The sequence below is a fragment of the Paramormyrops kingsleyae genome, chromosome 2, assembly GCF_048594095.1.
Source record: "Paramormyrops kingsleyae isolate MSU_618 chromosome 2, PKINGS_0.4, whole genome shotgun sequence".
Taxonomy (NCBI): Eukaryota; Metazoa; Chordata; class Actinopteri; order Osteoglossiformes; family Mormyridae; genus Paramormyrops; species Paramormyrops kingsleyae.
Genome location: NC_132798.1, coordinates 14,486,527 through 14,510,046, shown reverse-complemented (window position 1 = coordinate 14,510,046; position 23,520 = coordinate 14,486,527). Strand labels below are relative to the sequence as shown.

Here is a 23,520-nt window from a genome sequence, read left to right as displayed (position 1 = left end):
TGCAAATTGTATATATGATCTATTAATATTATTGCACGATTTTTATGATAATGGTCAACTCCTCTCTCTTGCACAGTTGTGCCAGAGAATGGGTGCTTACGTCTGAGGGCCTGTACTGCAGAGTTTTTCGCATACTGTAATCTAGACAATTTTGGAAAGCACACCAATAAGCAGGACATTGCATGTAGTCTAGAGGGGAGATGATGAGGGTCTGAATTAAAGTAGGAGTTCAGTATCCGCAGAGAAGGCAGAGGAAATGCAGTCAGGACAAGGGAACTAATCTAGATTTGGAAGTTGAGTCAGTGATCAAAAATAACACCGACCAACTGCGAGTGTGGGTTTAAAAGGAACTTCATCAACATCAGTGCTTAGCTGCGTCAGGTAGGTTGGCAACAAGAGTCTTAGATCTGATAAGCAGAGCTCAATTTTATCAGTATTAAGTCGATAGAGTTCATCCACTGCTTGATGTGACTTTATGTGACGTAGACCTCGTCCATACGTACACGGATATTTTTAAAAAGGGTGTTTTTTCCTCCTGCATTATATATAAAAAAAAAATCTGTCCATATGAAAACGCTACAACGCACTGTCAAGAGCATGCAAAACCAACAGGCGGCGATATAACGCTAACCTTAAAGCCATGTTGGCCAATCAGAAGCCTACCAGCTCTGCTAAAGAGTGAACGACGCACAATCTGACGTTACAAGCCAAAAAAAAAAAAAAGAGTTTTCCCTGTCTACACTAAGACACAAAAAACGGAGTTTCTGAATATCTTTCGCCCTGGACGGGGTTTTACAAAAGCTCCATTTTCACTGACACAAAGCTCCGTTTGCATTTGGACGAGGGGCCAAAACACATAGAAAATGCTACATTTAAAAAAAAAAAAACCTGCATACGTCTGGACAAGGCTTTGAATATTTATCAGGATTTAAGTATAAGCATTTTGAGATTTTTTTATGCAAAGACTTTGAAGAATGTTTCAAGATTGCTGCACAGGTTTGGATGGGGGATATTCTGATTCACAATTTCTACAGCAAAATCCATTTTTGCTGATCCAACCAAAATAATTACAACGAAAGCAGGGACTTCTCCTTTTAGCTGTAACCAATAGATCTTTCAAAAATAAACTTAAGCAATAATTTTCTCAAAGCATGTTTGTGGGTGTGAACGCATGTATTTGTTTCGGCATGCTTTGCACTTATTTTTCTCTGTTTGTGTGTGTGGCCAAAAGGCTATACGATGTCCCTCATCTCACTCGAGCTCCTACTTTCTTGAACTCCAAACTTACTACTTATGCAAATTATCAAGGGAGAGCCAGGAGGGGGAGACATACATGCAGCAAACGATGCACAAAACATAATGCAAATACAAATTGACTCTAAAAAGGAATATAGCCTTGTCCACTTACCTTCATGGTGCAAAATTGGGTTGTAGAGTAACAGAGCATCTTCTGTGTCTATAGCCAGATGTGTCAGGGAGTTTAAGTTTACCACCTGGAAATCCAACAATTCCAAATTGTCTTGCGCATTTCTCAAGAGTCTGCCAACAAAAGAGGATGAAAGCTCAAAGCGTGAGGTTGGTAAGAGTCCTGGCTAACTATGCTGAAAGGGCAGGGAGAGGCTCGCAGAAGGTGGGAAAGTGTGCAAGCAGGAAACTCCAACTCTGGCCATAACTTTAGCCTCAGGAACCAGCATCCACAGCAACTCCAAACAGCATGCATGGAAAACACGTCCAGTGTGTTAGGCAGACGATTCTAACATTTTGCCCTTTAAGGTGTGCAATGAAAATAGCCAAAGATTGTGCAAAGGTAGCATTTCCAACAGGCAGCGTCCGGTCAGATTCCAGCAGCAGGCATGATTACCCGTAATTACAACAGAAAATTAGTCCCATATTTTAGAGGAATGCACCAATGGTGTCAGATGAAAACAGACAGCACCAGGGAGAAGTAGCAGGAATAGAAAATAGTCACAGACTGCTTTTGTTCGAATCCATCCAGGACCACCTGCACGTACTTGAGCAGTTCAACGTTGAGTGTGAGGTGACAGAGATGAGAATGAGCACCTCTAAATCTGAGGCCGTGGCACTGTCTCAGTAAACAGCAGATTGGTCCTTTCAGGTATGTCTGACCTTAGAGAAGGAGTTTAAGCACTTTGGAATCTTACTCATGAGTGATGATAAGATGGAAGGTGAGACGGATAGGCTGGCGCTCGGTGACTGCAGTCTTGCGAGCTCTGAGGAGATCCATAGTGATGAAATGAAGTCCTTGGATTCGGCACGCACTTCAGTGGTCAACCTTCATGCCTGTCCCCACCTACAGTTGTGAGTCCTGGGTAATGAAAAGAAAAAGAACAAGGTCACAAGTACAAGCGGCTGAAATGCTGTTTCTCTACAGGATTCTCCAAGATAGGATGTTCAGAGCACCAGGGGGACCTTGACATAGAGCCGGTGCTCCTTCTCACTGAATGGAATCGGTCGAGTTGGCTGGGACACCCAAGGATATCAACCGCTCGCCTCCCAATTCACATACTCGAATGCATATGATCACACACCATATCCTTGTGAACCTAGGATTTCAATATGATATGCTTGTTAAATGCTTTGAATGAGCAGAATTCAGAAAAGTTTGTCTTTACAGCATCATAGCTAAAGGATTTTTTTAAATTAGAGATTAATTAATTATTTTAAATCTAGAAGAGAAACACTGGCAGATGTCAGTCTGCCACATGGTGCCAGGTCTTCCACACAATGAGCTTTACCTCTTTGATAGATTGGTCTCCGGGTACCTTGTGTTGACAGATTTTGGGACACTAGCTGTGAAAGATGGGGATGAGATGGGTTAGACGCTGAGTGCTGAGATGAAATGGAGATAGCCAAGGATGAGATCATAGATCAAGCAGGGTTAGGTGGCCAGTAAACAGAAACCAGAGAACATCCTCGAAGTCAAAACCAAAATAGACAGAATCAAGAAACTGCAAGATCAAAAACTGATGATCCAGAAAGCCAGCCTTAGCGAATAGATAACCAAAACTGGGAAAGGATAGAGCAGATTTAGTTTAAATAGAGTAATAGATAGCTAGAGTTTCTCCAGGTTATTGATTTCTCAGGGTACTCATCTTTAGGTGGGTGTGGCTGTGGTGTTTGACCACACTTAGGGTAGCTAATCTGTGAGATATGCACCAGATATGACATAAAACACTTCCCACCACAAGTACAATTTTACATATTAAATTCCTAATTCCTCGATCTTCCAGACACATCTTGGTCAGGGTTGCATGGGAGATGAGAGTCTGTTCCTGGCAGCACTGGACATAAGGCAGGGATACACCGGGGTTGGAATGTCAGTCCACAAAGTCTTCAAGCAGAGAGGCTAAAAATATGAGCAGCAGGGCATGTGCACCTTGTTTGCATGCAATTGGTGGATGTTAAAAACTCACCATTACTTTGTATGCAGTATATTCTGTTTCACGAAAGCAGTTCACTTGATATTCCAATGTCATTTTAAACCCTGAGCCATGAGAATTTCACTTGGTTATGCTTATAAGGCACATAATTGGATGTCCTCTTGAGACCTGATTATATCAATGTGGGCCCAGCATAAAACCTTTTTCATAGAAAAATACTAGGCTGACCACATCTACACCAGAAACAGAATTTGCACATATCAAAACTGGTGTTTTGTTTCACTTTAACTTCACTGCCTGTACAATGAACACAATTACAATGAAATATTATTTTGATTATTTAAAAATTTTAAAATTTCTGCATGTGAATGACTGTTTAGTTTTATTTCTCAACCATATTACAGACTTACTCTTGACTAAATACATAATGCTAGTAGAAAAAGAACTGAACATGTAATGATAAACCATGAACACTTAATCTAGGTTTTATCATGTTTTCTTGAGATTTGCTCAAATGTTTACGGGAGAAAACTTTAACTTTCATTAGCTTTTTAAAGTCAGCTCGAATACGTGTCACTTGAAGTGAGTTTTTAGATTATTTTATTTATTTTATGATTTTATCCACTTTATAATCAGTGCACGCTTCGCAATTTTGTTACTCCGGATCTGTGTGCGTCCACCTCCGAACCGCGTCGCCATTCATACACCGAGCGAATCTGGCCGATGCGTGCAGACGCCATCGGATGCTGGATGCGCCCGTTTCCGCAGTAGCGGTGGTCCTCGCTGACTCATGAACGCAAGAAGCCTGCTGGTTTGGACATTGTTCTTCCTGGCACTGCCTTCAGAGAATGAAACACATATGCGGCGCGATTTGTGGGAATTATGAAATACTATAAAACGAGAATCCGGCATCTTCGTGGGGCTTAGTGATTATAACAGATGAGAATGTCAATGTTTTACTGTCCGGACTTTAACCTGCTTCAGCGCTGTCATTATCGTGCGATAAAGGGATGGTCCAGCTTTCTTCCCCTGCGTCTGACTCTGATACATTAGAGTTTCAGAAAGCGGTGATGTGAAGAAGCGGATTTATAAACAAACAGGAAAAATGCGGGGGTTTTGCCCCGGAGATCTGCACATTAAGATCGTCATCGGACCTTGGGGACGCACGGAGGAGGCGCGCACAGGGATGCCCTCGCACCCCGCTCCGCCACTTGGGTGACGTTTCGTTAAAAAAAAAAAAGAAAGAAAGAAAAAACATTGATGCTGATACGGACTGTGGCGCAGGCGTGCAGTCCGGTGCCGTGCTTCGCTACATTCATCTGCAATGTGTGCAAGTGGAGGAGACACAGCCTCGGCCAGCATGCGCGTCCACCGCCTCGCCATGGCAGCATCGGCGCTGCGATCCGGTCGCTGAGCGTTTATCGTGCCGCATCGAAGCATGTCAGGCAAGGCGAACAAGACGTCAGAAGGAGCAGTCTCCAAAGTTAAAGTGAAACGGCAGATCAAGACCATCGTGGAGGATCTAGAAACCATCCTGGGGGACTTAAAGGATGTGGCAAAAGAAATTAAGGAGGTTTGTGCGGCGACGCTGTTACGTTTTGCGCGTTTAATTTGCGTCCAGGAGTAACTGAATAAGCTTAGGGCTGCTTTTAATGCTTTTCAATAGGATGCCCGTTGTTGAATAAACCCTGTGGTCTTTTTATAGCCTACGATAAGAGTTTTTAGAAATCTCCAATACAGAAAGCCACTATTTTTCCTTTTAACTATTAGAAAGCGGATTTAGGGAATACACCGGACACAGTTGTTGTGCATGCTTTATATATTTGGAAGCACATATCTAGCTCACGGGTTTATTCGGACTATAAAATAAAATCTGGACATGCTGTACAGTGCGCTGAGAGTGGAGGTAAATCGTCACTAGTCACATGTTTATCCGTTCATTGAGCCATCTGTTCAGATGATATCTTATTTTTAACCTTAACTTGTATTTAAACAGAAAGATGTTCGTTTATCCTTGGATAATGAATGTGAACGATGGTTTTGCGGTGTTCAGTGCTGAAATGCGCGCCCCCGCGTTGCCGGGAGCGTGTAGCGCTGGGCCTCCATTCCGCCGCTCAGTCCATCAGAGCATTGTGAATGGGCCACCTTGACTGACATTTATACATAACAACAATTTCACTAATTTCCAGGTGAAAACATGACAGAGCATCAACTCAAATGCTTCTTTTTTGTTTCTGAATAAGTTATTTGAAGACAACCCAGAGCTTTATAATAATTGCAAAGAGTAGGTTTGAATCTCTTAGAAGTCCTTTTCACAGACAACATTTAAGTTAATAACATCTGTGGTCAGAGGTCCAGCCACTCATTTTTGTGAAGTAACCTGTTTTTAGAGAATTTACTCAGGTGTTTGAAAACAGACCATGTCTGTAGCTGCAGTTCTGCTAACACAAATATACAGAACTGTTTGCTGCAGGGTAATTTAAACCATATTTGGGTGTGAAGGATACAAGCCCATTATTTACGCTGCATCCTGGCCACTCACATTTGAATTGTGTTATTACAATAATTTTGGGCCCAATTCTCTTTATAAGTTAATGTGCTCTAACCTGTTTTTGTAATCTGAGGAATATGTTGTTCTCGGGGCTCGCTGTACACTCCCGTCCAGTTGCACATTCATTTTTCTGCATATCTTTTTGAGGGACAGAGTTGTTTAATACATCCAAGGGACTTTTGTCTTGCTGAATTTAACAAATGTGGTTCCTTGTCCACGTGACATACGTGTGGATCACATGTTCCGATGTAGGCGGGTCACATGGTCTCGTGGTGAGCGGCGGCCGTTTCCTTTACACACGTGCCCACATTCGGCCACATACACTCTTTCTCTTTGCACGGTCAGTAGTGAGGCCGTCCTGGTGAGAGCAAATAACTTGTGGGTGTGAACCAGCTGGAAGAGTTCTGGAGGAGGAGGGGAACGACGTTGGTTTCCGGAAGCATCACCACTCAGGAGGAATCCTTTACACACGCGTCACCTGGGAGTTACTTTTTTTGGGGGGGGGAGGGGGGGTTAGACAGGGGTTACCCTGTATTTCTCCTGACAAGGATGCAACATTTCAGTGTGATGCTCAGCAGTAGCTTAGGGGAGCGACATTTCAGTCATGCCTTTCCTGAAATGCCACGATCCTGTTATTTGCCTGAGTCAGGTTCTGCCGTCCGCCATAGGTTTGGACGTCCAGGTGATGGCCTCTTGTTCCACATATAGTCAGCCTCGTTTCTACCACACTTAGCACCTTCCGTACATGAGGCTATATTTGGTTTTAACTGGTGGAGGAGCTGGAGATGAGCTTTAAGTATTCAGGGCTCTGCTTGCTGAGCATCAGCCTTGGAGTGGAGCTGCGTCAGTTGAATGATGCCTCTGGGGCTGTTTTTGTACCAAAAATTGTGTTTATGGTCATTTTCCACTCCGGAGATCCTCAATGGAGTATTTCAGTTCTCATTCACGGTTGAAAAGTCTTGCAGTTTTAATAATTCAGTGTTTTTGTTGTTGTTGTTGTTGTTGTTGTTAAAGTTATTTCAGTTCATGTTCTTGGATTTGCCTGACAGGCCCAAGGGAAACAAAGAAACAATGAAAGAAAAGCTTTCTGGTGTAATTGACCGAATACCGTGGCCCGCAGGTGGTGCAGGAGATCGACACCCTGACCTCGGACCTGCAGCTGGAGGAGGACATGACAGACAGCTCCAAGACGGACACACTCAACAGCAGCTCCAGCAGCACCACCACCACCAACACCACGGCCTCCAGCATCGACAAGATCAAGCTGCGACACGGCGACCTCTCCCCGAGGCCCGCCTCCATTTACCCCACTGTCCTGACGGTGCTGAAGAAGCCACACCCCCCTCTGCCCCCACCACGCCTGACCCCCGTGAAAGTGGAGGACCACGGCCAGGGCCAGCTATCAGGGATCTCAGGCAAAGCTGCGGGGGCTCCCCTCCAGAACGGCATCTTCCCAGGGATACAGATGAATAGAGACTTGCAGTGTCACGTGCCCAAAATCACGGAGAAGAAGTCCAGCGCGGGGGCGGAGCTCACGCCCCTGCTTCGGCACGAGAAAAGCAGGTGCCCCCAGGTCACGCGGGAGCGGGTTCGCTTCAGCGAGAAGGTCCAGTATCACGGCTACTGTCCGGACTGCGACCTTCAGTACGACGTCCAAAATGAGGACCTGTCTCTGGAGTGTGAACTGGCCGACACGCACCTGAGCCCCTCCCACACCTGCTCGGGCCGGACGCTGGAGAACGGGGGTCCTGGCGTCGCTCACGGTTACCCCCCCACAAAACCACCATACGTGCCTCATTCCATCAACCCCAAACCACAGAAAACCATTCTCCGGAAGACAACGACCACCACCGTTTAATGTCAGCAGTGCCACAGCAGATATATTCTCGTACTGATAGATTAGCTTTTTTTCATTTATTCTCCAAGAAAAAAGGGTGAAAGAAAGGGACATAAGTCATCATCAGTAATAAAAGAGCGAACGTGGGGAGACTTGGTAAGTACCCGCCATACTCGTGCTAGAAGTCTTTGTTCTTGAATTTGTGTGAAAAGACGAAGGGGAATTTCGTCCTTTCAGAGCTGCCATCCGGTCATTTTTATACGCTGATTACAGGAAGCAGGAAGTGATCATTTCTAGATAGTTTGCATGGTTTATACATTTACTGTAGAGAAGTTGAACTGATTTTATTGGATCCAGTCCAATGTAGACAAATTGCAGAAATAATAGATAGAGAGGGACTAAAACAGAGTTGCAGATATAGATGTATGATGCATCAGTATATGATAATCAGATCCTGTGTATTTATTGATTTTGCGTGAAACCGCGAAGGGGATTCAGAAGCCCAGCTAGTTTGATTCGTCATAACTGGAGCTACATCTTAGAAACGTAGAAAAAAAAGTTAAAAAAAGAAACGTGGAATGAACAACGAGAACGGAAGGGTAATCTGGAGCAGGACTACAAGGTGGAGACAGAGAGAAAAGGGATGGAGGTAAAATAGAGGGGGCAGAGAAGATGAAGAGTGAGAGATTCAGAGCAAGGCAGGGAATGTTGGGGCGTCGAGAGAGTCACAGAGGCTGAGGGGGAGTTCACGCTAGCGAGATGGGGCTTGTTGACGCCATAGTGATGCAGAAAAGACATTCAAGAGCACCGCCTCGACTCTGTGGTACTGTGACACCTCAGCGCACCGTAGGGAGCCCAGCCCTTTCATCGCCAACCAGACTCCTCACGTCCACCCAATCTGGAGACCGACTGGGAGCTGTGTTTTCATCCCATTCATTGGGACGCGTATCAAATCAGGATGCACAGCTTTGTCCAGGGACATTCCTTGAGGTCACATGACACCTGAGCAGTGCATAGCAAACAGACAAGTATGCTGGGAAAAAATATGCCCCCAGAATCCGTGACAGGGTAGACCTCCTCTCAGGAAGAAGAAGCCAGTCCGGTCAGCAATGAATGAAATCCAGCAGAGTGATAGTCGTACGCACAAAACAGCAAACAGAACCTTGCCAAAAAGATCTAATGTACATCAGTGCTAACATTCTGCGTTCATCCTCTCCCTCTGTCCCTCCCACCTTCAATACTTCTGCGTAGTAACACTTGCAGGCTCTTAGGGCAGGAGCTCCGTAAACCTGTGAGTTATCTGCTGAGTTATCTGCATGTGCTGAGAGGCGTGCCTGTGTGTGTGTGTGTGTGTGTGTGTGTGCGTGTGCGAGTACAGAAACCGTCACGTTCTTTTAGATCACGGGGAACCTCTCCTGGAGAGACAACGGGAGAACCCTTCAGAGCAAGAGAGCATCTGAGTCGTGTTCGGGCAGCTTGGCGTAGGTGACACACCTGCACACTATAACACACAGCTGCCTTTTGTGTGTTAATTTTAACTTAATTTCACTTCCTAATGTGGGTGACTAACAAGCCACGGTGACAATATTCCTGCCAACCATCCAGCATCGTTTTGGTGACCAAAAGCCCTATTTGTTCAGGTTTCCGTATGTTTAGCAGCCAGAGAAAGTGAACGTCAGGTCAATGCACATAATAAGGGTGATAAACAGACACAAAGTGCCACTGCAATCACATAATCAGTAAGAACAGTAATCAGCAAGCAGTCTCAAGTGTCGCTTGGTGCATGAGCTAAGAATGAACATTTGAAGGCTCTGTTCGTGTTCGATTTAATAGTGTAAATCATTTTTTATTCAGCAGAATGCCTCAGAATCGTCACTGATGTTAGTCATCTGCAGTAATAGAGGGTTAGATGGCCGGCATGCATGTCATTAACGGCACAGAGCGGGGGGGCGTGAAGCTGGTTTCCGAGGAGCTGCTGATGCATATTGTTAAACACTGCAGTTCTCTATTCCACACAGTCTGACATGTCAGTGGTACCTTTCAAACTCAGTGAAGCACGTTCTGCCTTATACCTTGTTATAAATCTGGCTTACATGTGTAAGTTAGACCATCTCCCACACGACACATAGACTGTGCTGTTAAGTTAACGTGCTATAACCTGTTGATAGGCATTGTGCTACAGTGCATTATGGGTAACCAGATTATTGAAGTGGTATTGAACACAGCCAGTCCACCAGAGGTGGGTTAAACTTTGCCTCATTACTGATTCAGATCCACTCTGTTCAGCCAATCAGTTTCATGCATCTCATATGTCTCCTAGGTGTGTTGGTACTTATGGAGCAAACACCTCACTGCAGTCCATCCACGGTAGTTTCCTCAGGCACTGAGAATGAGCCCTGCCTTTAAGCACAGGTTTATCATTGTTGGTTAGGCATACAGAATAAAGTTCTGGAAAAAAGTACCTTTATATTTTTTTTAAATCTGTATTTTTTAATCCTGGTTTAATCGTGGTTCTGCGGGCGGAAGGCTACGCTGAGCAGCAGGTGGCTTCGAGGCTCAAAATTTCTAAGTCTTTAGTACACAAGAACAAGGTGAAGCAGGAGACACTGGGAATGACCAGAAACCAGCCAGGTAGAGGGAGGAAGTGACTTTCTGATGTCAGAAATGACTGTCGACTTATCCGGCAGTGCCTCATTAATCGTAGGATGACATCAAGTGACCTACAAAAAGAATGGGAAACATTAAGTGCAGGTGTGAAGTGCACTGCTAGTTTATATTAGAGCTAGAAGCAGGACTGAAGTCCCATAAAGCAAGGAAGAAGCCCTTCATCAATGAGAAACAGAGAAGAGCCAGGTTTGAGTTTACAAAAGAAATGTATATATTATTCACAGACGCATAACCATAAATTAAGAAATGAGTGAAACAAAAAAATGTCCTGTGGTCTTTTTCCAGAGCTGTATAGTCACAACTTGAGGGATTGGGGAGTTGCATTTGGTTTAATTTTACTCACTTGCATCTCTGTATAATCAGCTGGGTTTGTAATGGGCTGAATTGAAAAGCATTTATTTGGATAAAAGAGGCTGTTGTCAGCTCGTGTTGGGCCAGAAGACAGGTAATCAGGCTGGATTTGGTTTTGGGCTGTTCTGTGGAAGCTGCCCTGTTAAGAAGTGGTGTGTGTGCGGGTCAGTGAGGTGCTGAAAGTGAAAATCAGGGTGACACAAGAACCAAGGAGGCCCCATAGTATGGCGAGATAGAATCTATTCTCTCTGATACTCATCATGTAGAACATCTCCTGCAGCAGCAGCCTTGGCTAAAAGCAAAGGGGATGATTCATAATCAGCTTGTTCTCACTGACTGCTTGTAGGATTCTTCACCCAACATTAATCCTAGTTATAGTGCAGAAGGTCAGCAAGCCCCAGATAACATGTTACCAAGACCCAGATTGATCACAGCACCTGGAGAAGATCTAAATCTACTACTAAAGTACCAAAATGGTGAGATGATTGAAGGTCAGTTAAGCTAGCGGTCCAATGACAAAGAGAAATGATTTTAGAAGAGGTTGTTGAGATGCCATTGGCTCCTATTTTACCCCTGTTCTCTTCAGTTGGGTAGCCATATTTGATGGGTTTCTGAAGACATTTACCTTAATATCTGTCACCAGATATCACCTGCGCAGGTCCTCAATGTCCCGGACTTAATGTTGGGTGCATCAGTCCACCTATTAATCTCCATAAGCTCTTACCCATTACTGCACCATGGTGAGCCTGCCACCTACTCAGGCAGATCAGGGAACTCAGGCACCTTGCTGTCTTCGGTGGGTGCATTTTACCAGTTTATTAATCTTAATATGACTCCCATTAAAAGCAATTGCTATGATTTACCTGCAGTTGGGCTCTACGTTCTCTAGTACTTGCTGCTATACCAGCTGTGAAGCTACTGCCATCTGGCCCAGCAATAAAACACACTCAGTTTCACTATTAATTATGCCCATAGGTCTAATTTATTTTTCTTACCCTTTGTGTTTTGGCTATTAGCAGTTTAAAGAGAACTTAAAATCTGGAACACCTTGCAACCCCAAAACCATAGCAGAGCACCTCTGAGGTAAATAGGAATGGTGATTTCAATTAGATGTATTGTGTCCTTATATGTCTCTCCACTCCACCATCATTCTTAGTGAAAAACAACATCAAAGGACCTGCACAATCTACAAGAACGTGCATTTAGAACCTTCTTCACAACTGGCTATGTCACCAAATATGGATACACTGTCTCTGTCCATCCATCCATCCATCCATATATCTCTCTTTACCTGCTGAGGGTCATGGTAGTCATTGAACAGTAATCCTGTTATGTGAAGCTCTGTAATGTGCTGCCACGTTCAGTCTCAGGCTCCTGTATTCCCGGCACATCTGATCAGGTTTGACTCTGTCCTTCCTTCCTGTTGCCCCTGGCAGACTGACCCCCCCCAGGCTGCACAGGAAGGATTTCGGCAGACTTCCTGTGCTGCCCGTGACACGCTGCCCATGCCTGGGGAGGCGGTAAACATGAGTCTCGCTGTGACGTCATTCTTAGCAGCCCTGGAGTCCTAGGGGCTGCGCTCGAGTGAACATCCGTGTTTAATAAGATAAGATAGAGCTTTTCTGATCCCCCAGGGCAGCCGACTTACAAAAATAAACAAGTCCAACACAGCATTCCCTCCCGAAGAAGCAAGTAAATAATGAATGAATAAAGAACCAGGACGCGTGTAGGACAGTGCAGGTGGTACACGTGAGGTGTAAATGTGTCTGAAAACATGGAGGGTGAGTAATTTAGTACAGGTGGAACAGGGCAGCGATGAGTCAAAGAGATGAGTTAGTGTCCTGTTGTTATGCCCTGCCCACCATGTCCATGTGACACTTCTGTCTCCTCCCTTGTGTGACCCTGATGAGCTGTGCCTGTTGCTTGTTGTCCCTCGGTAGTCTTGATAATGACGTATCTGTTTGTCTCGCCATCCCCAGTCTGATCATTAACGTCAGTCCTCCTGTTGCCTGTGCCCATCCCCGAGTCAGTCTTCCCATTTTCACCCCTTGTGGTCCTATTTGTTTCCCCGCTCATGTTAATAAAGGCCATTTTGTTTTCCTGATACCAGCCCTCGAGTCGTTCGTCCATCACAACGTGACACCTGCTAGCTCGGCGGGGTTAGGGGCAAGGAGACAGGAAGTGCTGGCCAATCAAAAAGCAGAAGGTAAAAAAGAAAAGACACTTCATAATTAAGGACACTCCAGTAACGAGAGGAGGACATTGGCCGGGAAAATGTTCAGTCAGCACTACAACAGGATCTGTTTGATCGTACGCTTTTTATCGTAGGAAAGTCCTGGTATTTTTAAGTGTGTATCTATTCTCTTACATCTTAATCAGATATTATTAAGACATGTGCCTTTTTTGTTCTTTTAATTTAATTTAATTTATTAATCATTAGGAAATGTTTTAGGAAAGCTTGAGTCTACTCAATGTGGAAAATGTGTGATTCTGGCTCAGTGATGTCACACAGCACCCTAAACGTGTCTTTCACACTGGTTACATGCTCTGGAGGCAGACATTTGGTGTAACAGCGTTTATGAGTAAATTGCACAAGTGGAAAGATGTCGCATTTAAACGTGCAGATTTGAAATGCATGAAGCCTTCTGATCTCTGAATGTTGGAGGACGGAGTCACGTCTCCTATCTGGGGAGACGGCCCTCATTCCTCCAGGTGTATCTGCATTAATCTGCTCCCTTCAAACCTTGTCGTTCGGTGACTGCGGCAGGCAAGCTGCTTTCCCAGCAGTCCTCTCTCACACTGCTCTCGTTAATGTGTTTCCATCTTGTCCCTGCAGGTCCTCCTGGTCCATAGTGAAAGTGCCACTCACAGCCAGTAAGCGTTGGCCGGCCCTGTGCCCCGACACCGGCCCTCTGGGGTGGGGCAACCAGCGAACGATTCACAGCCAGAGACGGCAAAGTCCAGGTCTGACATGCAGAGCCCCATCCACAGCCGAAGTATGACAGCGTTTGGACTGTGGAGTGTAAGATGACCCTGGATGAAGTGTGGGACGAGCTCGCACGTCAATCGGTTAACCGTCTTTAAAAGATGCCTTCTGTCAGAGCTCGAGGGAGCCTGCGTCTCGCGTGTTCACCGAAAGACCGTGGAGAACACTCAGACAAACCAGATTATTACCACAAAAAAAGAACACAAGGTCTGTTATTCATTCACGGCTAACCTCCCAAGCACTGACTGCTTCTTATCCTTTAAAAACTTGCTCGTAGGTCTCTGTCAAGTTCAAATCTATATAGTGCATTTCATAGGCCTATAAATATAATTTTCCATCCGATCTGCTTGGCCCAGGACCACAGGTGAGATGTATCTTCCTGTGGAGTCGTCACTCTGCTCTGAGCTTGGCTCCCGACTTCCTGTTCTGAAACTGCGAACAGGAAGTGCTCCCTTTCCAAGGCGAGTCTTTCAGCGTTACGGCATCACGCCTGGCAGCTCTGCCAGCTGCTTCCGTCCCGCTCGACCAGAAAGGTCGCGTTTGAGTCCGGTCAACTTTAAGTCTGTCTGGCTGTCTTTGTCACCCCCAGATGGAGAACAGTCTTTCTGGGAGCAAATCCCTGACTGGCCTCTCCAGGTAGATCCTGGTAGCCATTCTTACCCTCCTTGGCGTTTGTGACCCGCTGGCCACGTGGACGGGCGTCTGTTACCCTGAGCAACGGCATAATCACGCCCGGTCAGATAAGATAGGCCTGCCTGTGCACAATCCGGCAAGGCACCGCTCATGATTTATCTGCAAGAGCAGGCATTAACAAAATAGTTAATAAAGCGAGACTTCACTTCCTGGTTATTTGGGGAAAAAAATCAGCTAAACGGTCAAAACCCCATGTGTTGGTGGCACAGCCCCGGAATATTCCGGCTGTGCGCGTGGCGCTTTCTGCCTCGAGCGGCCAGGCTTCCCTCATCTATCTGCTGGCAGCACGGGTTAAGCACGGGTACAGTAGAAGCAGTCTGGATTAGGCAGACTCCCGTCCAGCAGGCATGCGGCCCAGCTCAGAGCAGCCCCCCCGGCCCCACCCCCACCCCCACCCCACACAGACGGATGCAGATTAAACCGCACGTGGTCCCTTCTGGCTTCCACCCCCAAGGCATGTCGGGTGTGACACCAGCACGAAAATGGCTAAATAGCATTTAACACTGAGCCTGTGAAAGTAACAAAGGGTATTTTGGGAGCAACTTGAGGTCCGAGTCGGGACGCAGAAGGCGTTATAAATACCAATATAACCAAGAAAAAAACCCCAAAGGTCATGAATCTTTTCTCCACAGGAGAAGCCCTAACATAAGCTAATACCCTCAGCTGAATGTGACCATCCATCTGTCTCTGATACTCACTTATCCAGCACAGGATCACAGTGTTTCCTATAACCCCTTACACTATACTTTTCAAATGAATGTTCGATTGTGGGATAACTTCCATTAGAAACATACAGCTTTAAACACTTCTTAAAATAATTTGCATCAGATTTTATTTCTATATATATATATTTAGAGTGTTTTTATGAGATTTTAAAATAGAAATGAGAAGTATTTTTGATATTTCACAGAATTTATCGAGGGAATCAGAGGGGTATTTAGGAGACGGTAACCTTGGCCATGTCCGAGCTGCCGATGGATCTCAGGCTGGTCCGTGTTGATACAAACATGGTTCAACGATATGACTTTCATATAAAGATGTCATTAATTATTATGGAGGACAGTCATAGAGGAACTGCACGAGGAAGGAGAATAAACCAAATACGTGATCCGTGAAAAACTCTGCCAGGAAGAACCTGGGAAGATGGGAAGTGTGATCCCATCCGTGCTCCCGCCATGGAGCGCGTGGACAGCTGTTCCAGGCTGGATCCGCGGCTCCGCGGTCGCGGAGCTCTGTCAACTATCCGTCACCTCGGCCCACACAGTGGTCACCTTCCTGTAGGCCACAGATAGCACCAGCCTGCCTTGAAGGAACTTGAACTGAAGATACCGACAACAGGGATTGATGAACCTCACAAGAACTTAACGGTTACCAACCACTTTGCACTCCCTTGTTTTTTTATTGGTGTGCCGTCCCCTTTAATACGTCACTCTAATACAGATCGATTTTCAGCCTGTGTGTAAAATGGTGATTTCAGTGCGTGCGACTCCTTTTAATGTTCCTTGCCGTGGGTGTGTGTGTGAGAGAGAGAGAGACAGAGAGAGTCTGTGCACGGTGTGGCGTCTGAAGACCCAACTTTAAGGGCTTAAACATCTCCTTCTAACTTCAAAAGGGTCCCAGAAGGTTCCCCTCAGAAACTGCGCTTTGATCAAAAAGCCTTATGTTATAATAATGATCTGCAGGGAAATAGCAGAACACTTTAAATGTGAGGGACCTTCAAATATTTAACAGTCGTGTAGGGTTTTATCCGGTGTGTATGATCCACGAATTCACTACTTAAATGAACACAATCCACACGTGTGCTGCTAAAATCACCACAGTTCACATGCGTGCTTCTTACATGACCGTAGTGTGTTCACACAGTCCACACGTGTGCTTCTAATAGGACCGCAGTCCATAAGTGTTCTTTAAAAATGAATACAGTGTAAAATGACCACAGTTCAGACGTGTGCTTCTAAAATGAACACAGTTTGCACACATGCTTCTAATATGACCACAGCCAACATGCGTGTTCCTTAAATGAACACCATCTGCTCATGTACACTGGGTTAAAAGCATCTCAGCTCTAAATCATAGTAAAGTAGCTTTTCTGTTGAACACCTGCTTTTCCCAAAATTCATATTTGAGTAGGACTTTGTGTAAATTTCAGTCAGCATGAAGACGCAGCTTTCCTTATGAATAATTAATTAATGCCACGTTTTTAACTAAATACCACAGATTATAAACCATCACTTTATGTTACCTTCACACCAGTATTTCCATTAACATCAGCCATTAATACGGCAGCCTGGTCTCCTTACAGAAGCGGTTCATGTTATCAGCCAGAAAACCTGACAGGCTTGCCGGGATTTATAAGGACGACTGTAACGTCTGTGCAGGACTGTCAGACTTGTCCGTGTCAGAAAATACAGGCCACATTTCTCTGTATCACAGCTGCACTGTGTGGAGTCCCAGCCACTGGCAATTAAATAGTCAGAATAGTAACATTGTGGGATAAGAATGATGCTAAAAAGATTAGCCTGTTAGCCAGGGGTGCAGCTATGGATGGGCCCAATGCCCCCCCAGTCAACAGATCTAACCATTGCCATGACACTCCCCAGTGGATACCCCCATCCCCAGATTGACACGGCTACCCCAGTGAAAATCTCAAATGGCAGATTTTTTTCAAGCATGGGAAAAATGCAAAGGAATTGCTTGGCCACATCATGGAGTGAGACCTCACTTTTATCCTCCCACTCCTAAAGGAGAGTGCGATCTCACTCCTCTGCTACCTCCCCCCAGAGGGCTGTGCATAGATTACCTTTATGCCACATGCAGAATATTTTACTGGAATAATTCAGGTTAAGTACATCTAGGATAATCGCTTTTCCATTTCCTTTGTGCCTTTTTTTCAGCATCTGCTGTGAAAAAAAAAATTTAGATCTACAGTAACATATCAAAATTTAATAACATTTGAAAGTCATGGTGAAGCTCGGAAACAGCTACTCATGATGTTTTTCATTTTGGTGTTTTTAAAACTAATGTATAGGCTTCCTCCCAATCGGCCCATGAAGAGGCACCTGGAAAATACATGGAAATTCGGATGAGTGCTGGATGTAAGAGACGGATCGGCTCTGAAAAAAACGTGCAAAAGAATTTCTTGGAGGAACAGCGTGTCTCTGACAGCTCTGTCCCCACCTCCCGAAAATCAAGCCTCGCGTTCTGCACACACCCTCACGCCAAGCAGCGCTTTCCCGCTGAATCGCCAAAGTGCTACTATTTTGTGCAAAGCGTTCTGCTGCTTGCCTCATCTTACCCAGTGGAGATGTCTGTCTCTGCAAGCTGATGTAATTTTACATGTAATTGATGCATAAATAGCCAATTAGGTGTCTCTGCTGGTTTTCGATAATAGTTACTTGACATTCATATTGTATATCAGTAAGGTGATGGAAGATTTAGGCTGATACTTTAGGATTTAGTGCTAATTGTAGAATTTTTACACCTTATCTCCAAAAGCCAGCGGCGATGCTGTGTTTTACCTGTAGGTTTATAATTTGACACCAGTTCTGGTAGAGTGAAGCTTGCTTGCTCTTACTTTACAATCTGTTCCTGTCTGGAAAGACTTTCTTGGATCAAGCAGCCTTTCAAAGTGGATAATGAGTAATCCAGAGCCATTTATATAATGTTCTTCTTTCAGGGCCCTAACCAGTACTCCGGTGGATAAATGAAACAGAGCTCTGTGAGAGACGTGACCCTGGTGGTGTCGCTACTTTGATGCAAAAAGGAGCAAAGGGTCACAGAAAAACACATCATGGGTCCAATTTGGCCTGTAGGCCAGTGGTTTGAGACCCCTGATCTATAGCAATGTTTCCCAGTCCATAGACTGGGAGGGAGCAAAATTGTGGACCATTTGTGGGTCCCTAAGGACCTCATTGGGAAACACTGATGTAAAGTAATAAACACATATTCTATATACACATCACTGAATATAACTATTCGCAGAGCCATAGATGTTTAAGCACCAAATTTGGCATGGGGTGGTGAAGGCTGTAAAAACAGGACTTTGCTGTAAAAGCTGTAAAAAAAAAACGCTGTAAAAAACGCTTATGTTTTGCTGTAAAAACATAAGACCTTACAAAATTGTTCAGTAATGCCCAGACATCCTCTGTTTCTTTTTGGGACCAATCAGGTTCCTCATATACTGTACTGTGTAGAAGTCTTAGACTGGCCAAAGAAATGTTTAAAGCTTTTTGTCTGAGTAGTAAGTGAACTTTTGCTCAGAACAAAAAAAACACAGTTTAACATTAGAATATATGCAAATTAAGTATAATACAATAAAAACAGGGAAAAATTTCTTCTATTCTGTATTGGATGGCTAGATGAACATCGCTTCAGTTCCCAGACCTCTCTACGGAGCCACCTCAGCCACTCCATGTATTAATTAAATTTCACCATCAGCTCCCTTAATTAATTAATTAAATTAGTGTAAAAAGTCAATGAGATATTGATTAGCTGTACGAGGTGTGCTAGTGGTGTATCGTATGGTTGCTGTAAATACTGGGGTGATTTTAGCAGGAGTTTTGAAATGGCTAAGCTGACACTTTGACAGACATAATAACCAACATAATGCCAACATAAAGATCATCTAAACATTATTTTCTGTGGCTGCCTTAGACCTTTGTACAGTACTGTATCTCCCTTTACTTTTTTACATGACGGTGAGTCTGCCTAAGGGTTGACTGGTACGTCAAGTTCCCCATCTGAAGTTCCAATTTCAGAGGTGTTGTTCAGGACAGACTTGACTGTCACTGGTGACACAGGCTGGATGAGGTCAGTCAATGAAAGTCTGGAGCTTTTAGATGCCTTGTTTGTAGCTCAGATGGCTGAATGATCAGCACACTATGAATGGGCAGGTTTAAACATGTTCACATGTCTGAATCCATCCACTTCGGCATGGTGGGGGGACATATTTTCAGGCTAAATGTAACCTTAGTTGCCAAGAAACCATTGCCTTATCATTAAAAATGTAGCCAGGCCCTGCTCTTTGAGACAGATAGCATGATAGCCTTGCTTTGCTAAGCGCTAATGCTAATTAGCATATTCAATGCCAGCGTCTCTTTCTCCCGCTCATGAACACTTGTGGAATGAGGGAGGATGAGTGTGCTTGGTGTCGCTGCAGTTCATCTGCATCACATCACCTGGAGATGAGGTTCGTACAGACTGGCCAGAAAACTTGTCAACATGCGAAGTCTATTCATATCACTGATGCTTGGCTGATGCAAGACAGATTCACATCTCAAACTCAATTGGTTTGCAAGGAATGAAGCTCAGCTTGATGGCTTTGCTGTCGATGAACCAAACTGCGAAATACACTTGAGGAGGCTATTTGTGCCTGAAATGTATGGAAAGGCTGAAAATGAATAAGAAAACGTTTTATTAAAAATAAATAGCAAAACTGTGAATGTGGTCTTGGGGCCTTGGGAACTGCCTCTGAGCTGAGTGATTACAGATGCTGGGATAGACAGGAGCAGCCTGGGCCGGTGTTCCCTTGCAACCGGCTAGAAAAGTCATTATATCTTGAGTGTCCCTCTCCGGCAAGGCACTGTGCAATGCTCTGGTTATTTCAAAGGGCTGCCATACAATTCATTAAAAGAAATGCTTAAACTTTGCTTATGTGCTGATTAGCCATTTATTATTTAAGAAAATGGCAGCTTTGTTCCACCTGGCAGCACATTTGCAAGCTAAAACAAGGCCTCTGGGATCATCCTACAGACAGCCCCCCATACAGAGAGATCATCCTACAGACAGCCCCCCGTACAGAGATCATCCTACAGACAGCCCCCCGTACAGAGAGATCATCCTACAGACAGCCCCCCGTACAGAGAGATCATCCTACAGACAGCATCACGGACAGAGTGATCATCCTACAGACAGCCCCCCATACAGAGAGATCATCCTACAGACAGCCCCCCGTACAGAGAGATCATCCTACAGACAGCCCCCCGTACAGAGAGATCATCCTACAGACAGCCCCCCGTACAGAGAGATCATCCTACAGACAGCCTCCCGTACAGAGAGATCATCCTACAGACAGCCCCCCGTACAGAGAGATCATCCTACAGACAGCCCCCCGTACAGAGAGATCATCCTACAGACAGCCCCCCGTACAGAGAGATCATCCTACAGACAGCCCCCCGTACAGAGAGATCATCCTACAGACAGCCCCCCGTACAGAGATCATCCTACAGACAGCCCCCCGTACAGAGAGATCATCCTACAGACAGCCCCCCGTACAGAGAGATCATCCTACAGACAGCCCCCCGTACAGAGAGATCATCCTACAGACAGCCCCCCGTACAGAGAGATCATCCTACAGACAGCCCCCCGTACAGAGATCATCCTACAGACAGCCCCCCGTACAGAGAGATCATCCTACAGACAGCCCCCCGTACAGAGAGATCATCCTACAGACAGCCCCCCGTACAGAGATCATCCTACAGACAGCCCCCCGTACAGAGAGATCATCCTACAGACAGCCCCCCGTACAGAGAGATCATCCTACAGACAGCTTCAGGTACAGATAGGTCATCCTATGGAGATCCAGACATATTCATATGTTATATCTGTACGTAACATTGACACAGCAGTGCAATAAAAATTCATCACCCTCTGTGTGATAAATCACCTGAGAGCGGCAGAACTTTGTTATACTACCCATGCTGTCAGCAGTAAGCTATAAACCCTCAGTCAAACAGCTATTTTACTGTTCGGGAAAATAAAAAACAGTTTCGTTCTTCTGTTTTTTCCCGAACAGTAAACAGCTGTTTTTTATTTTCCCGAACAGTAAAACGGAAAACTCATGCAAGAGAATGCTGTTTCTATCCCGATACAGCCACGGAAAAACTTCCTTATAGTCAACTTATCTTTTTTGAGCTCACAACAAATAGAGAAATCTCACAATTAGTTACATTTACTTCTTCTTCATCAAACAACTCTCTGATCGGGTGTTTGAGCAGGAGAGAGGCTATTTAACCTTCAGCCAAAGACAGGAAGAAGATCTTACCTCTGTTGACATGTGCTTTACTGTTGTCCTCAGTCTTTCAGCATTAATTAGTCTCTCAGCCTTGTCTCTCACCGATCCTGTTCATGACGCCAACTGATAGATTTCTTCAGTGAAACCTCAGGTTCTTTTATTTGAATGATGAGGGAAGTTCCTTAAGCTTAAGCAGTTTATTAAGACAGAATGAAGATGTTACAGAAAGATGTTTCGCACGGCCGGTTCAGTGTCTGTCTGTGTCTGTCTCTGCCCCCCCTGAGGGAAGCAGACCCTTTATCTATGGTCTTCATAGACTCCCGGAGCCGGGGGGTCAGATGGCCTTGGTGAGAGTAAGTTATATGAGATAGACAAAGAACATGATGAGCAAGTAGCAAGGACAGAAAGAAATATGAAAATAAGAAATATGAAAGCTATAAATGAACAAACTAAATGAACATAATTGAATAACTACAAATTAACTGGCTTCTGCTGCCTTTGGTCTCAGTATCCATTGAACATTTAGGCCCACTGCTGCCTGTGATTGACTCCAGGTGCCGTCGCCACCCTGACCAAAAATATGGACAGATGGATGAACGTTTAAGCCTTACCAGGACCACCAACAGACCTGGAAACTTATAGGGGAGAGATGCTAATAATTACAGTCAAAGATCTAGATGAATATAGAGCAGATGGCAGCTGCTGAGGCACTAGAGCAGCCGCAGATTCAGCATTGTCTAAACAGGTATCCTTTTCCAGAGCTTCAGTTCTTGTCTGTTTCTTTCCCTATATCTATGGCAAACAACTTCATCCAGCTGTACATTTTCAGCATTACATCTGTAGGTCTCTGAGCGGAATAAAGGAAATGGGATGTAGAATTAGCAGCTTTGACAGTCTAATGCAGCAAACGCAAGACTGCATCGCCCAGTCAGTCCCGCAACAGGTGTGCAAATCCACAGTTAAGATACAGCTTATATTCCATCCCCTCTTCCGCCATCCAGCAAAGTCCTTTAGCTTCCACGCTAAAGTCATACCGAACTTAACGAGACAACCTGCATCCCTACTTTTAACACGGTAAGTCATTTAAGAAAGAAAGATAATGCGTACAGTATATAAATATCAGAACTGCAATTGATTATTTTTCTGGTGGTCATGCATGGTGCAGGAACGCGTGCGAACAGCATAAAGCAAACAGCCAGCAGGAAATAATCCAGATCTGACCACATGGGTGAGCAGGGGTGGCACATCCCAGTGGGACCAGAGTGTGGCGCTGTTCTGCTGATTTGGATGGGTGGAGATGTGGTTATGGTACAAAAGGGGGCAGGACAAACATCTCAGCAGGTGGCGCTCTCAGCCTCTTCAGGCCTTCAGCCAAGACACAGGTGTCATTTTATCTAAAGTCAACAGCACCGTCTGCATGGTTACTGCCTGCTTTGAGCTTTATGCTAAATCCTTTACAGATGAACCTCAAGCTAAAGTTAGAAGAAATGCAGACAAGCCTTTAGGAACATTTTGAGGTTTGATTTCTGAGTCAAGGTTACTGACTACAGATACATACAAACTATATATAAAGAAACAAACACATCAGCTCATATTTGTGACTCAAAAGTCTCAAACCACTTTCTGCAGGTTTTTTTTTCATCCAGAAGTTCTGTACATTTAGCACATTTCAAGAACAGCTTTTAAGGCTGGCGTGAAATCAAAAGCGTCCCCAAATCTCACGGACTTGGAGACCTCGCTCCTACTTGTGGTGGTTTGTGGTTCCCAAAGACCTCCTGCTTCTTTTTTTTTGGCTGCAGTGGATGTCAGTGACACTTGTTTGGCCACAGCACAGCTTTGTCACAAAATACCTCTGGTTTTTATTTTAGAAAATGCTTGAGGAGAAGGTCTCCATCCTTTCCATGTCCTTCATGAAGACATGATGATGGACTATTAATTTCGAACAAGGGAAAATGCAGCTTGAGAAAGGATATAAGAGGTTCCTTTACATAACCTTTCTGTCTTCTACTGTCTTACCTTTTT

The 23,520-nt window shown here is 44.8% G+C and overlaps 1 protein-coding gene and 1 long non-coding RNA gene across 4 annotated transcripts; one reads left to right on the top strand and one right to left on the bottom strand.

Annotated features, from left to right (window-relative positions):
• Window positions 1-1,407: 1,407 nt before the first annotated feature.
• On the bottom strand, window positions 1,408-21,713 carry LOC111856623 (uncharacterized). 2 transcript variants are annotated; one of them, XR_011985136.1, is made up of 3 exons: window positions 21,529-21,713; window positions 2,163-2,326; window positions 1,408-1,539 (listed from the first exon to the last, which is right to left on the bottom strand). It is a non-coding gene; the product is annotated as an uncharacterized lncRNA (long non-coding RNA). The 2 variants fall into 2 exon arrangements; XR_002841177.2 differs by lacking the exon at window positions 21,529-21,713 and adding an exon at window positions 12,099-12,214.
• Window positions 4,088-14,852, top strand: prr16 (proline rich 16). Of its 2 annotated transcripts, XM_072706276.1 has the most exons (4): window positions 4,088-4,974; window positions 7,073-7,945; window positions 12,918-13,013; window positions 13,644-14,852. In XM_072706276.1, exons 1-2 carry the CDS (start codon window positions 4,840-4,842, stop codon window positions 7,808-7,810), a joined length of 873 nt encoding a protein of 290 aa, XP_072562377.1. In that variant the 5' UTR covers window positions 4,088-4,839; the 3' UTR covers window positions 7,811-7,945; window positions 12,918-13,013; window positions 13,644-14,852. The 2 variants fall into 2 exon arrangements, with proteins under 2 accessions (XP_072562377.1, XP_023692505.1); XM_023836737.2 differs by lacking the exon at window positions 12,918-13,013.
• Window positions 21,714-23,520: the final 1,807 nt, after the last annotated feature.